The following is a 14991-nucleotide window of genomic DNA, read 5'->3' on the forward strand; positions in this document are numbered from 1 at the left end:
AGGAAGACCCATCATGGTGACTCTTGCAGGCTGATTGCCAACTTCAGGTGTCCAGTATGCAAGCATTTCCTCCTTTTGGCTCAATTTTGCATCACTCGAGTCATTCAATGCTGGAGACCACTCGAAATCTACAATGCCTTCAATCTTGATACTCTTTTTGCCAACAAGACCCATAGAACGTGCTTCGTATACAGACAATTGTTGACCGGGTACAACACGAGCAAAGAACTTATCGGAAGGCGACCACTTGAACATGGGCCATCGGACAGTCTTTTGCTGTCCCTCAGTTTGCACGTCAGGGAACGAACGCAAAAGCGCGCCGGTTCGGATATCCCAGATCAAGACTTGGTTGCCCTCATCGTATTCGCTAAAAGGGTGTGGCATGTTTTCGGGGAATCTTGCCAAGTTGATGGGCTCGTTTGACCAGGTGACAAGGTAACGTTCGTTTGGTGAAAAGTCAATCAGCTTGACGTTGGGGTGAGGGAAACGAACAATCTTTTCCATGGAGGGACCACCCCACAATGCGATACCCATGGCATGGAAGGTGGCGAGATAACTGCCGAGAGGCGACCATTGCAGATACATTTCGGTCCAGTTCTATATACACAAAGCATAAGAAAAAAACCAACGATGATGATCCTTTCCTCCCCCAGAATGTGACACATACGTTCTTTGACTTTACGAATTCGGGCTTTTCAGCCTTGTTGTTCCAGTAGATGGTAACGTCGTCGCCGCGGTACATGACAAATTGGTCGCGAGCCTGAGGATCCATCAACCAGCTCTTGAGATGCTCCTTGGGCTTATATTCAGCGACCTCGGGTTCAACGTATTCATCGCTCATGCTGGTGTATTTCTCAACATCGGTGAACTTGTTGACGGAAAGCTGGTGAGATTTGGACATTTTGTGGCCGTCCAGGTTTTTGACTGCGGCGTGCGCTGCTTCTGGCGTCTCGAAATCAATAAACAGGTATCTATCGCGGCAGAGGTACCAATCAAGGTCAGTCAGTGTACCCACAAAGAAAACGTATAAAGGTGATCAATTTTTACCCTTTGCTCTCGCGCTTGCCTTCGGCATTGGGAGACATTGGCATCCACATTCCTCCATCCTTGATCTCGCCGGCACCTTTGGTGAAAAGCTTTTTCAAGACAGACAAGAGTTTCTCCTCCTTGCTCTCGTCTACAATAGGTGCTCCATCGACGACAACGATCGTGTCCAAGCCTTCATCGATGGTAACTTTATGTTTGGCGTAAATGTCGCTAAAGTCAATATCTTCCTCACGCTCAGGGAGGTTCTTCAAGTCGAGGCCTGGCATCGCGAACGAAAAGAGGTTGCTGTCCGCCGTATAGCAAGAAGCGCAGACTTGAGCTGAAGGAGCGTTAATTTTACAAGCCACATTGCCGCGATGATTCTTGGGATTCTGCCGTCTGTCCCGCCGTTGCCGTTACATTGAATTGAATTGAATCCTGAATATACTGCTGAATGTCGTTTGTAAATAAACTTAGTGATTTATTTTTACTTTTGAACTTTTCAATGAAAAATCAAAGTCTATGCAAAGTGATGAAATGACTTTTTAAGCGCGACGTGCTGCCCTTCTTGCTTGGACACCTTCGCGAAGCTTGTCCAATGTCTTTACGGTATCTTCCCAATTGATGCAGGCATCAGTGATAGACTGACCGTATCTTAATCGGTGAGGTCCTTCGCTTGGGATATCTTGTCGTCCTGTATAGTAGAGATAATTAATAAACTAATCATTGGTTGCAAGTTTGATAGTTTCTTACCTTCTACCAGATGCGATTCAATCATAACACCCATAATGTTGTCTCCAGTAACCTCAGGGTGTGCCAATTGTTGTGCCTATTATGATTAGGTGTAAGTCTATAATCCTTGACAATTCTGTGCTCATTTATCCAGGATGACGACGACGTACAATATCAGCACCAACGATAGGCTGGCGCTTGTGGTCCTTGCTGCTGTTACCGTGGCTGCAATCAATCATGACGAAGGTAGGAAGCTTGCCCTTTTCAAGAGCCTCAACCGTCTTCTTGACAGATTCAGCGTCGTAGTTGGGTCCGCCCTTGCCACCACGAAGAATAACGTGGCAAGCATCGTTGCCTTCAGTTTGCACAATGGCAGACAAACCCTGCTTGGTGACGGACAAGAAATGATGGCCTCTGCTTGCGGCCTTGATAGCATCCATAGCGATGGTAATGCCACCATCGGTACCGTTCTTGAAACCGACTGGGCAGGACAAGCCAGATGCCAACTCACGATGTACCTGTGACTCGGTGGTACGTGCCCCGATAGCACCTTGAATCAGAAAAGAAAAAATTTAGAACGTTTTTCTTCGTAGTCTGACAATTCCACCCTCTGCTTACCCCAAGAGACAAGATCACCGGTGTATTGTGGAGAGATCTAAAGACCGGATTAGTCCCAGTCATCTACGCTGCTGCTCACAACGTTGTAAAGAAAAATACTTGCAGTATCTAAGAACTCGCATCCAGTGGGAATACCCATCTCGTTCTACAGTAACATTCACAATATACATTAGAAGAGGGGCTCCGTGATTGTCGATGGTCGACGAATATGTACCAGATCCAACAAGAGCTGTCGAGCAATGCGGAGACCTTTGTTGATTTCGTAGCTACAGAAGCAAGAGAATAAGAATTCTGTATGTCGTACAAGAAAACTATAGATAACAAAGATAAAACTAACCTGTTATTCAACTGAGGATCGTTGATGAGACCCTTCCAGCCAACAGTGGTGCGTGGCTTTTCAAAGTAGACGCGCATAATGATCAACAGATCATCCTTGGCGCCCCTGGCATATTCGATCAAACGCGAGGCTGATGGTAGTATCGTCATCAGTGTTATTGCCGTATTGCCTTTTCACCTTTTCATCATCCTGCTGCGGAGCTCACCGTATTCCTTGGCAGCCTTTACATCGTGGATGGAGCAAGGACCTACGACGACCAGCAGACGGTCGTCGAGACCCTTGATTACGTTCTCAGCGGCTTTTCGGCCTTCAAGAATGGTCTGTGCTGCCTTCAAGGTGAGAGGAATGTCCTCCATCAAGATCTGTGGCGGAATCAAGGGCTTGATGCACTTGATTCGCTTGTCGTCGAGTTCGTTGAGCGCAGAAAGGGATCCCATATTTTGTATATGCAGAGAGGAACAAAAAAAGTTGTGAGTTTGACATTTTCACATTTTTTATTCTTCGGAGATCGAGGAATGACTCAGAGTTCAGGGTTCGCTCTCATTCACTGTGACACTGCTGGCCCACGCCGCCGCCACCGCTTGTCAACCTTCCAAGTATTCCATGAGACATCTGTTTAACTTTAACTTGGTCTGTATCTCACACAATCATATCTCGCAATGCCCCTCCGCCAACACTAGATCTGTCAACTACATAGTTCAAAGAAAATAAAGACACTTAAGTGTCGGATCAGCATGGAAACTAAAATGGCAAGAAGGGACGCATGCGAATTCACAGCGGCTTTCAGGTTTAAAGGTATTTTTTACACGTTTCCAATGTCAGCCATTGTACATGTTTGCTGACATTACGTGAAGGTGGGTGGGGTGCAGCTATGGCAGTGGGAATACGATAAATAAAGTTACCTATGATGATGCAACTCAGATTGATTCATACAACACACGGAAAGGTGTCCTATAAATCTATAATACATAAAATCAAGAGTAAGAATATCCAGAAGCTGATGGTAATAGGATACTCGGCAATGTAACAAAGTAGCTCGGAGAAACCTGCATACATCGACTGGCAGTGAAACGTAGATATTGAGAATTTTCTATTGTGAAGCCTGTAAAAATATTTAATAGAATGAGATACTAGGCCTTGGAAATCACTTGATCTTAGACTGATCACTACTGCGTCAAGTTCCTCAGGTTTTGCAATTTCGGCAAGTACAATAAAGGTGATCAGAAGTTCTGACAGGTGACAGCATAGATGCTCTTCCACGAGCGATCAATATGCCCGTATTCTCCTCACCACTTCTGTCAAGAAGGCTGCATGGCAACAAACCTGCATCCTACATTGTAATATTTTTTCGGTCTTTCTAACTAATATCCTAAGCCTATTCGCGAGACGGAAGTGTTTGCGTCTCGCTTTGGACGGTCTACTGCGAGACAATCGGCATCATTCTGGTATATTCAGATCGAGAGATATAACGGTAAGTAATAGCCACTGCATTCAGCAGCCATGTTGCTAAGCAACATGATTTGGACGGTGAAAGTAAGTCACGGCGTTAGCCCCGAAATTTTCTGGACCAGCATGGGCTAACAAAAAAAAAGTTCTCTTTTCTCAGTGGTATACCCTCGCGCGACACATATAAAAACGATACAGAATGGTCAAACTCGAGGAAGTTTCTGCCGAGCAATTCGAACAAGTCGACAACCAAGTTTTGAACGACGAGAACGACGACGACTACTCTGACTTTTCGGACGATGACTTTGACGATGAGGACGAGTCGTTGCTTGAGCGCATCGCAGCACTCAAGGATATTATCCCTTTGAAGCACAGAAACCGCATGGCATCCAGCGCTGCCACGCTAAAGTCGTGGGGAAAGACCGGATTCGCATTTATTGGCAAAGGCGCTTGGGTGTTGACCACTTCTATGCTTTTGCTCGTCTTGCCGCTTGCTTTGGAAATTGAGAAAGAGCAGGCTTTGGTGCAATATGAAAAGGAAGCCATGCAGCAGCAGGGTGCACAGCAGGTAACGAGTCTTGGACTTTTGAAAAATTGGATGCAACATGTTGTTCTCTAAGCAACATCAACTTTGTATAGATGCTTGCTCCCGGTCAGCCTGGTTCCCAGCAACAGCAACAGCAGCAACAGCCACAGCAACTTACTCCCCCTGGTTTCTAAAGCGAATAGAATATGCTTCTTCCCCCTTTCCAAAGTCTTGTAAATACACACAAATTACGTGGTCGCTTATTGCAAACGAAGAAAAAGAAAAAGTCGAATGCAAAAAAGAGAAAGAAAAAAGTATTTTTATTCGTCACCATCATCATCAACGATATCGTCATCATCATCCGGTGGAAGGTATTCACGTCGTAGACAGCTCGGGCGGTCCGGTAGGAATGGATCGAGTCGTTTGGGAAGATAACCTCGCGGTCGCAACGGACCGACGATCTTTTGTGCTCGCATCATGTTTGCTTCAGCGACGATGGTGCGCAAATGGGCACAGTTTGCGCGTACATCGCGGACCCGTCGTGCAGGTTTCAGAGCAGCAGCTTTTTTCCTTGTTTGATGATGATGATTATGATGATTGCTTCCATCGTCGACGTCGTCGTCGTCGTCGTCCTCAGATGGTTTCAGTGATCGAGGATCGTCTGCGACGGGTTTCCAATGCTTTGGACTTTGCCAAACAAACCACTGCTCGTCTTCATCCGGAGATGGCGCTTCAAATATACCGAATGTCTCGAGTGGTACATCCCGAGGTTTTTCATCATGATCATCGTTGTTATTGCTTCTTAGCGTGGATTGGATGTAGTGGTCACACAGTAAATCAGACAGGATGGTGGTGCTAGTACACGACGTAGTAGCCGACGACTCCGAAGAAGCGGCGCATTCTTCAAGGTTGGGACAAGTGTAGCTGCTACTACAGCTGCTGCTGGTACTGCTACCACCGCTAGAGCTCGTAGTGGCGGCGCTCAGGTAGCTGGACGCATCATCCAGACTGCTTTCGTCAAAGGAAGGGACAAACACATCCAGCGGAGAAGTGGCCACATCAGTGGAAATGGTAGGACACGGCATGAACCCCACCGGAGAAGATGACACATCATCTTTGGGCATAAAAACGGACAATATGCGCTCGATAAAAGACATTGAAGACATGTCAAAATATGGGTAAGGTGCACCACTACCACTACCACCGGCGGATGGAAAAGACCCTTTGGTTTTCTGCTTTGTTTGTGCATGAGCATGCTGGTCAAATGTTTTGTGCGAGACACCACAAACATTTGGCGTGCTTTGTTTGGACGCACGTTTTGGGATAGTTCCATAAGGTATGGGGCCGTGTGCTATGATTCGCTTCGCTTTCTTCCTATACACGGCGCGAGTGCTATCTGACATGTTTCTAGTCATGGTATGTGCAACGCAAGAAAGGGAAGAATAAAGACGAGAGAGAAAGAGAGGGGGAAGGGGGCGGAGCTGGGGGGAAGCAGAAGCGAAAGAGAGAGAGAGAAAGGGGGCTTTCCATGATGACACACGCTTTTATATACTCTGTCCAAATTTGGGGACTACTTGGATGCAAAAGAGAAGACCTATTGTCCAATGTTGAAATCACGCCCCCTCTACGAGTGGGTTGCATAAGAGTGTGTTTGTAGATAACAATGCTAAAGATCAAAAGGGCTAAAAGCAATGGAGATTGTTTATATCAGTTAAGGCAGCATTTTAAACAAGGTCAGGCGGCGATGCAGTGTGCTTTCCTGAAGACAGAACTGCTATTCCTTATTAGGGAGGGGACTATGATGCAGAGAGAAACTCTTGACTTGTTCATCTATATACTTTGTGTCTCTCTTGGCCCCCTACCTTCTTGAGTTCTTCCGCCGACCCACCGTGATCTGTTGGGTCCCATATCCGCCGCACTAATGTCCGCAATTGGAGAAGGGTGATGCATGTTGCATCCTTGCCAGTGATCACGGGTTTCCGCGAGGCACGCGGATGACTCTAGTTGAGCCGATAACGATGACGACGATAGCGACCAGGCATAGAAGTCAGTCCGCCGATCCCACACCCTGCCCCACACTGTGTTACAAACTTCATCACACGTTACAATTGCAATCTTGCCAACCCAGACCTGTGCTATTAAATGTTCCAAGTCCTTGCCACAGCGTCTCTGCGTATGTACGTATTAGTTCAGACATTCCAGCATATTTTACATACGGACAGTCTGAACGTGTGTGTATATGCACGCAGTCATGACAGACCAGGAACACCGACTCACTTTTCACTCACGCATCATGTGCTCCAAAGAGCATTTGTAAATATCTTGTTATCGACCAGCGATAACCATATCTACTCACGGTTGCTAATTTCACGGATGGATTGTTATTCTACATATAACATCTGTAAATCGTGTGATTCGCAAGAACAAGGAGTCAGAGTTTAAATTGCATCGCAGTTGTTACTGAAACAAAAGAGTCTAGTGCTGCTGCTACTACTACAACTAATAGATAATAGAATACATACAGAGGTCTTCCTTCGGTTATTCCCACACTCCACTGCCGATGGGTTCGGGAAGATATCCGTCCCGAGGACGGCTGGTGTTGACACTGCACTTTTCCAAAAATTGGATGCCGTGGTCGGCCAACTGGTCCAAGATGGGTTCGTAGACATGGCGCATCGTCGGCCTATGTACGCCACGTTCCTTGATTTTGCCGTCCAGTACAAGCTCAGTAGCCATCGCTGCTGGGAGACCCACCGTCTTGGCCATGGCTGTTGTGTCTTGGCTACCGTATTGTACCAAAGTCGAGGTGACGTTTTCCTTTAAAGCAACTACTTGTCAGAATCACAATTCTTCTTTTGCTTCCTTGCTTTCGCGGCAGCATACCTCCAATCCAGTCTCTTCGCTATGCAGGGTGAATTCATGGTGCATCGCTACCATGTCACGCTCGCCGGCAGAGTAACGCAGCCGCTGAGCCAACAATGTGGAGAAAACGTCAATGGATGCCAAGCTGGATTTGATGGGACCCTGTGACATTTCTTCCATCAAAAAAAACTCGAGTGCTTCCATGGTCTTTTGCGTCGTGGGATGGTCTCGCTCCAAGCCGAGCTTGTCCGCTACCACATCCAAAAGCTGATGGTTGCTGCCTGCTGTTCTCTCGTCGCCGGTCAAAACCAAGTTGATGAAATGCTTCCAAGACCGGATCTCGGGTAACGGACGCTCAGTATCCAGGAAGCCGAGCTTCTTCAAGGCATACAGCAAGTCCGAATAACCCTAGCACAAAAACAGTTCTTGTTCAAATGCCACAGAAATAGATAAGTGCATATACTTATATATACCTGGTAGCGCAGTGTACCTCGGAACATTGTATCCATATCATTCAGATCGCCCAGGCCGTAAATACTCGTGTAATTGAGAGAATTGCGGTTCGCTAAACCTTCGAAAGCATATCCCGTGTATGGAGTCCGCACCACAGGGAAATGCTTCTTTAGCAGGTCTGCACCCGGAATAACAGTTTTCTAAATTTCAAGGAACAGTCTAGTTAGCTCGGCCGTGTAAACTACATGTTTGGTCTGCCAGCTAAATGTTATACCTGACCCTGAGACCAATAGATGGCTTCGTTTCCACTTGCTGTAAGGACGCCTCTGGGGGACCAACTGAATTTGTAACCGAGTGGCACGTTGGATGCTTCAGGAGCAGGCAGTCCACCGCACCAGGAGATGAACGATCGAACCTTTTACATATTAAATCGTCATCCTTAATTAGTATCTGGCCCCCACATGGCCCCATGTTACCAAATTTAATATGCTACCTTTTTGCCACTCGCTCTTGCTTCATCGATAATTTTCATGGCAGACATGTGATCAATGCCGGGGTCCAATCCGACTTCGTTCATGATCAGCACACCGGCTTCCTTTGCCCTGAAAAAAAAAATCAAACAGATCGTGATGAGTTTGATGTAGGGCTTGGGAAAACTGAATGCACAGCAAAGCTTACGAGGAGTCCAACTGCTGCATTTCTGGAGAAACGTAGCTAGCCGTAACCATGTCTTTCTTTTGTGCAATGCAGGCTTCCGCCACGGTTGTATGCAAAATTGCAGGCAGGAGACTGTATAAATGTACACATAAATCAACAATTAAATTCCAATGGCTTGTTGTTAAACTTTACAACTTGCCTGACAACAACATCTGCCTTTTCGACCAATTGTGCCAACGCTTGCTTGTCAGAGATGTCGGCTTGAATTGGCTGCGCGTGCTCGTGGCCAGCAGCCAAACTTTCGGCTTCTTTGAGCACGTTGCTTGCTATGATGGTAAATCATGCTTTAGATGTATATATTTTCTGCTGTTTTTATTTTTTTTTACAGTAGCACGTGTGTGGAGAGACATACCAATGACTACCTGGACATCTGAGCGAGAGCAAAGGCGATCTACGAGCGGTGCAGCCACCATTCCGGAACCGAGAAGCAACACCGTTTTCTTATTATTGACTGTGCGCGGCAGCATCTTTTCCAGATTTACATGCTCTTTAGCAAGTTTTCCGTTCGCAGCAATCGTTGCATTGGATAGCACAGGAGACAGGTCGCTGCCGCCGCCGCTGCTGCTGCTGCGATTGCTGTGTACCTTTGTAAAACCGTATGTTGTGAGTTATTCGTGCGCTTTACATCATAGAGCTATAAAACATACCAATTCTTTCACGTAATCATAAAGCACGTTGCTGAAATGGGAACTGCTTTCAATTGGAAGCTCTGCAGGCAGAATGTCAATACCCATCACTTGGAGTCCAGGTGCTTCCACGCTAATGAACACTGTCAATATGGCTATAAACTCCACGTGATGAAAGACTTGGGTACTTTTTATGCTCGATATTTCGAATAGCATCGTAGTAATAGAAGCCGTCCTCAATGTTAGTCGTACGAGACAAGCACTCAAACGCGCCGCGCACGTCACATACGATATCTGCTAGACTCATCATGCGGCCTCGATCAATCTTGCCTTGCTTTTGACTCTTCTGAAGTCTTGACAGTTCCGCGTTCGTCATGAGGCGAGGATACTTGTCGTCCCAATAAGCTCCTGTAACCACAGTGCTGACGTAGGGAGCAATCTACATGGCATTTTTTAAATACTTGTTGTCGTTTTATTCCCTTTTGTGTTGCTTTACCTTGTCAGCAAATACAGACCGATAAGAGTGCGGATTGTGGAGATAATCCTGATAATCCTGCATTGACGAGCCAGATTTATGCTCCACATAGTCAGAGACTTTTAGATGCACGCCGTAAACCTTGTCTAGTTTCGGACCTGCATGTTAATTTTTGTTTTCGTTAGCGACAATATCTGACACACGCTTGTTCCTGGCTTCTTCTTTTTTTTCTTTTACTTTTATCTCTAAGCAAAGAAGGCAAATCTTCTGGCGGAATGAACTCGTGCGGCAGCTCCTTAAATATCTCCATGGCACCCTGGCAAAGTTACATAGCCTCAATGATTGCTTTCCATCAGATCACACACGCATAGAAAAACTTACCTGCGTTACGTTGCCTGCACCTGTAAAAGCAAACACCATAGGACCGAACGTGGCTGGTGTTCCTTGATCTGCAATCATGTCTCCAACCGATGCGACTGCGGTCTTAGCAGAATCAAGGTCCTTGTACGCGTGAGCCATTGATTGGTACTATAATCAAATTCCATCAGTTATCTCTTTCCTTGTCGATGCCTTTACATATCCTACCATGTATGGCGTGCTGTATCCGAATCCAAGGAATCGGTGCCCTAATCCATAGAGCGCATCGATCATGCCGGCATTGCCAGCAAAGTGCCCAAAAGCGACCAGCCGCTTTCCAGAAGCGCTGTCTTTCATAAGCTCGTAATCTATGAGGTGTATATTCTGTATAGTGGTTTGAAGGGTGTCATGTAAGTATATATACGTCGAGCAACGGAAACGCTGTCCAGAGATTTACCTTGTCTAAGATCGATTTAAGCATAGGCATATTCTTTTCATTGCCCTTGTGCGTATGTGAAAAGAACATGTAGGTCTTGTTGGGCAGCAGCGAGGAAACAGGGACTTCCTTGATACCGAGAATAACATCTGCCGGAGATAGATCCTCTGTTACTATGGCACCCGCCTGGGTGCCAGATGATTGTTACTTCAGCATTAATAAATATTTAACATTATTCCTGCAATGCTTACGTCCGAGTACGCCTTATCCGAGAAAATTCGCTTCGTGCTCGATTGGACGTAGACCTTGGTGCCTGTTTCCTGGATCAGCTTCTTTACTGCGTCTGGTGTCAGCGGTGCTCTGCGCTCCCAGCGGCTCTTATCTTCGCGTCGTAGGCCGATCGAGTTTAGCGCGCGGCGTTGTTGAAAACTCGCCAGCAGCCTTGCTCTCTGGCATATATTCTGTTTAGCATCTCCAAGTAGACTATGCGAATACATATTGTAAATGAAAGAAAGAAGGAGCAGAGAACCAAGCCAAAACGGACGTGTCTGTCTATTATCACGACGCATAAAGCAGGGCCACATGACCGTGGTAAAAGTTGCCCTTTTTTGCCAAAAGAGACCAGGACGCTTCCAAGCGTGACATTGCAGCTTTTGCTTGAGTAAATAGTTCCTTCTTATGTTCCTGCAATTGCAGCTTACTAGCTGGAAGACAAAAGACAAATTACATTGAGGATACTATATTCCCATTATTGACAGGACTAGGAGGTGGTTCATGATTTTACGGCGGAGCACAAGATACTGCATTGCGGTTGGAGACGAATAGCATTCAGCCCCGTGAGAAATATCCTGTGAGAAAGTAGGTGCAGCGCATGAACCTGCTGGAGAATAACCGATCGTAAAAAACGGGGAGGATTGGCAACGAAAGTAACTAGACCTCAGAAAGAACAAGTGCTTAATATATAGAAACGGATGCACTGTATACGGCTGTAAAGTGCACAATGCATTCAGTATAACTGTCCACAAATAGAGATCAGAGGAACGGCTGGTCGCAGTAAGCATTATGGTTTCGAGTTAAATCGCATAAAGAAGCAAAATATGTACGGTCACGGTACCTCTTGAAAGCTTGGATCCAGAACACAGACACACGCGATGCTTTTTTTCCTTTTTTCGGTTGGCATATCCACAGTTTTTTCAAGCTTTAGGTGGCGTTCCTGTGATGCCTTTTAAGCCCTTGCTTTGCGGGATTCATGACGAGCCCAGGCTTGGCATGCACATCTGTTTTCGCAGACAGCCAGGATTTGGATCTGCTTCCCGTTCTGACGACTTTAATACGTTCGATAGAGCCAGCAAGCACTGGGCGACGTCGCTGGAAATGTATGTATTCTAGGTCACTAAACGGAGGTATCTAATGGGGACGGTGTTCTTCGTACATTGCTCCGCAAAAGTTGCTGTTGAAGATAGCGGGAAAGTGGAGAGAAATGTTAGCGGAGATGCATTGTTAGTAGGTGAGTGTACCGAAATAGCGGATGCATCTGTCCTGTACTCGATCAAAGGTATGTGGCAGCACTGTTAGCCGAAATAAAAGCACGAGTTTGAAAACATCGCTCCAGGAGGAGGAGCTCAAAGACCTCATCACCGGAAATATTGCGGGTAAAATGCTAAAAGCATGACAAGACTGACAGACAGCAAGTTATTTCAACTCCGTAGAGAGGAAGAGAACGCCCAAAAAAGATCGTTCTTACCATCGTCGTCGAATGAGCAATCTCGCCTCACGTCAGCCTCGCATTCCAGAACAGCAAGGAGTAGGGCAGACGCTACCGCCTGTACCGGTAGGCATAGATACCACCAAGACCCCGCCGTTGCCACCGGGTGCTCTTCCCATCGGATCACAAGTCCAGGTTCAAAAGTACAAGGTCATTATACACAATTTCATTGCGGAAGGTATATGCGTTGATGATGAAGGATAGGAACGCTGTTTATTTATATGCAAACAACTTTTCTTTGTCTAGGCGGTTTCGCACATGTATATCTGGCGAGAATAGAAGGCAAATCGGGATTCGTCGTCTTGAAGCGGGTTGCGGTTCCTGACACCGAGCGTCTGAAAACTGTCGAAAAGGAGATTGCATTCATGGTAATATTTTTTACAGTTTCGCGGTCTTGTAGTAGATTTTGACAAGACGTTGCTTGCTAGAAACGACTTGGAGATCATAAAAATATCACACGTTACTACGCTTCACGCATTGATCCCATGCCGACAGGAGGATTCCAGGCGTTTATCCTCATGGAATACTGCCCAGGTGAGATGGGAAAAGTTACGTAGCTATAGTTCAACTACCAGATTTTTAACTTTGATATCTGCATGTAAGGTGGAGGTGTCATTGATCTCATGAATCGTCGTTTGCAGCAGCGCTTGACGGAGCCTGAAGTACTAAAGATCTTTGGCGACGTTTGTGAGGTACATTGAACAAAAGAAACCTTGAGCAACAATGCCCGTTTTAACTATTCTTTCATTAGGCGCTTGCATACATGCATTACTGCACACCTCCTGTACTGCACAGGGATTTAAAGGTAATAATAACGAGTATATATGTAGTGAACACTTAGAGAACATTGAGTTAATATCTCCAAATTAAATGTAGGTCGAGAACATTCTTATTCTCTCTCAAGACCACTATAAATTGTGTGATTTTGGATCGGCTGCTTTATCCAAAGGAAATTATGCACCTACTACGCTGCAAGAAGTTCAGAAAATAGAAGATGACATCCAGCGGCATACCACTTTGCAATATCGAGCTCCCGAAATGATCGATGTATACCAGAAACGTCCTATCAATGAGAAGGCTGACATATGGGTAAGAGACAGTTAAAAGCGGAGTATAGCTTTTTAAGGATACTAAGCATCAATATCTATTGACAGGCATTAGGAGTGTTACTCTACAAGTTATGCTACTATACGACGCCTTTTGAAGAGCAAGGACAACTGGCAATTCTTAATGCACGATTCACGATACCAGCTCATCCGATGTTCTCTGACGGGTTAAAGAGACTGATTGTTTCGTTGCTGCAAGAAGATCAAAACAGGAGACCAGATATTTATCAAGTTGTAAAAGCTGTCAGCGATCTCAGAGGCGTACCTTGTCCTATCAGAAACGTAAGTCAGACTAGGAAATTTCATGTTCTACAAGCAGTGCTTAAATGTCACAATATGATTAGATATACTCGACTCAGTCCTCGCCAGAAGTCTCGACTCCACCGAAACCAGCTAGCAACGAAAGTCCATCAGCCATTTTTGAAAAGCTTCCCAGTCCACCGAAGGAACTTCCAGAGATCGTTCCTATGCGACGCGGACGGCCGACACGACATGCACACACGGCTTCGCAGACCCAGGTTTGGATCAAGGATGCATCAACACCCGAACTCGATCCGTTCGAAGCTTTACAACAACAATCGAAAACTGATTCACAAGCAGCAGCACAGGCCGACGAACCACCGCCGACACCGGGCGCACCTGAATTTGATCCATTTGATCCTCGACACGTTGCAGCGGTTGCATCCAAACAAACCAGTACAATCCCTTCAAATCAGACGCCTCCGAAAGAGAATGCGACTGCGGATGAACAACAACGACCTGTTTTGAAGAATACAGTTTCGTCAAACATAGAAGCACGTTTCCAAGCTTTGAAAATGCATGCATCTAGAGATTTCAGACAGGAAGACAATAGCAGCAGCAGCAGTAGTAGTAGTAACACAAACAGCAGCCCAGAGAACAGTCCTTCTCCTCCTCCTCAGCAAAGGCCTCCGTCAATAGCAGCAGCCTCTACGCCTGAACCCGTTGCGTCTATCAGCACCCCACGATCGTCGTCTTTAGCAACAAGCAATGTCACCACCACCATTTCTTACAGACCTCCACCTCCACCGAAGCCAGCCCGCTTTCGTGTTTCAAAGGTAGCTGCGCCGTCCTCAGAGCCTTCTTCTTCGCCATCTGCTGTGAAAAGCAACCGTGCAACAGGGTCAGAATCGGCCACCACCACTACGCTTCCTCGACCTCCGTCTATTTCCGATTTTGAAGACAAATTTCCTACCATTGAAGAGTTATACAAAAGACTATCTGTCAACGGGTCCGATTTGGCAAAGTAACTCCGTTGCTAGAAATGATTATTTTGCTCCTCACTCTCACATTAAATTCATTCATGACTTATCTTCAATTCGATGTGACTATCTCGCAAATGAACAAGTAAAATATTCAAAGAAGAGATGCAGAGCATCTTTAGGGATTTTTTTTTGTTCAGAACGGTCTATTCATGGGCTATTAAATGCTGTGATGATGCAACCCTAAATCTCGGATCTAGAATAACAGCGATCTGCAAATGCAAAAACC

At 46.0% G+C, this 14991-nt stretch overlaps 7 protein-coding genes across 7 annotated transcripts in view; 3 read left to right on the top strand and 4 right to left on the bottom strand.

Moving 5' to 3' along the window:
• The window catches only part of VTP01DRAFT_10377 (uncharacterized protein), a gene marked incomplete at both ends in the record, with an annotated part of 3112 nt that extends 1799 nt beyond the window's left edge, over nt 1-1313 (bottom strand). The window contains 3 exons of the mRNA XM_069378732.1: nt 22-597; nt 668-971; nt 1048-1313. Of these exons, the coding sequence (XP_069239802.1) occupies nt 22-597; nt 668-971; nt 1048-1313 (1146 nt within the window). The remainder of the gene's footprint in view (nt 1-21; nt 598-667; nt 972-1047) is intronic.
• A 258-nt stretch (nt 1314-1571) lies between these two features.
• Nucleotides 1572-3150, bottom strand: VTP01DRAFT_10378 (uncharacterized protein; the record flags this gene model as incomplete). The annotated part of the gene is made up of 8 exons (XM_069378733.1): nt 1572-1720; nt 1780-1855; nt 1929-2308; nt 2377-2413; nt 2480-2521; nt 2591-2642; nt 2714-2843; nt 2919-3150. The coding sequence occupies 8 exons, from the start codon at nt 3148-3150 to the stop codon at nt 1572-1574; spliced, it is 1098 nt and encodes a 365-aa protein (XP_069239803.1).
• A 1208-nt stretch (nt 3151-4358) lies between these two features.
• VTP01DRAFT_10379 (uncharacterized protein) lies at nt 4359-4879 on the top strand (the record flags this gene model as incomplete). The annotated part of the gene is made up of 2 exons (XM_069378734.1): nt 4359-4727; nt 4799-4879. The coding sequence occupies 2 exons, from the start codon at nt 4359-4361 to the stop codon at nt 4877-4879; spliced, it is 450 nt and encodes a 149-aa protein (XP_069239804.1).
• Nucleotides 4880-5005: 126 nt separating this feature from the next.
• VTP01DRAFT_10380 (uncharacterized protein) lies at nt 5006-6100 on the bottom strand (the record flags this gene model as incomplete). The annotated part of the gene is made up of 1 exon (XM_069378736.1): nt 5006-6100. The coding sequence occupies one exon, from the start codon at nt 6098-6100 to the stop codon at nt 5006-5008; it is 1095 nt and encodes a 364-aa protein (XP_069239805.1).
• A 1123-nt stretch (nt 6101-7223) lies between these two features.
• VTP01DRAFT_10381 (uncharacterized protein) lies at nt 7224-11108 on the bottom strand (the record flags this gene model as incomplete). The annotated part of the gene is made up of 16 exons (XM_069378737.1): nt 7224-7502; nt 7569-7955; nt 8021-8200; nt 8275-8415; nt 8494-8602; nt 8679-8789; nt 8857-8983; nt 9070-9301; nt 9365-9476; nt 9532-9782; nt 9840-9976; nt 10056-10134; nt 10200-10346; nt 10404-10559; nt 10633-10797; nt 10863-11108. 16 exons carry the CDS (start codon nt 11106-11108, stop codon nt 7224-7226), a joined length of 2859 nt encoding a protein of 952 aa, XP_069239806.1.
• A 752-nt stretch (nt 11109-11860) lies between these two features.
• VTP01DRAFT_10382 (uncharacterized protein) lies at nt 11861-12267 on the top strand (the record flags this gene model as incomplete). The annotated part of the gene is made up of 3 exons (XM_069378738.1): nt 11861-11987; nt 12059-12166; nt 12224-12267. The coding sequence occupies 3 exons, from the start codon at nt 11861-11863 to the stop codon at nt 12265-12267; spliced, it is 279 nt and encodes a 92-aa protein (XP_069239807.1).
• Nucleotides 12268-12367: 100 nt separating this feature from the next.
• VTP01DRAFT_10383 (uncharacterized protein) lies at nt 12368-14750 on the top strand (the record flags this gene model as incomplete). Its single annotated transcript, XM_069378739.1, has 8 exons — nt 12368-12554; nt 12623-12744; nt 12805-12910; nt 12980-13068; nt 13128-13181; nt 13253-13465; nt 13531-13764; nt 13827-14750. 8 exons carry the CDS (start codon nt 12368-12370, stop codon nt 14748-14750), a joined length of 1929 nt encoding a protein of 642 aa, XP_069239808.1.
• Nucleotides 14751-14991: the final 241 nt, after the last annotated feature.

Source organism: Rhizomucor pusillus (assembly GCF_041956525.1).
Source record: "Rhizomucor pusillus strain CBS 183.67 unplaced genomic scaffold VTP01scaffold_8, whole genome shotgun sequence".
In the NCBI taxonomy this organism is placed as follows: domain Eukaryota; kingdom Fungi; phylum Mucoromycota; class Mucoromycetes; order Mucorales; family Lichtheimiaceae; genus Rhizomucor; species Rhizomucor pusillus.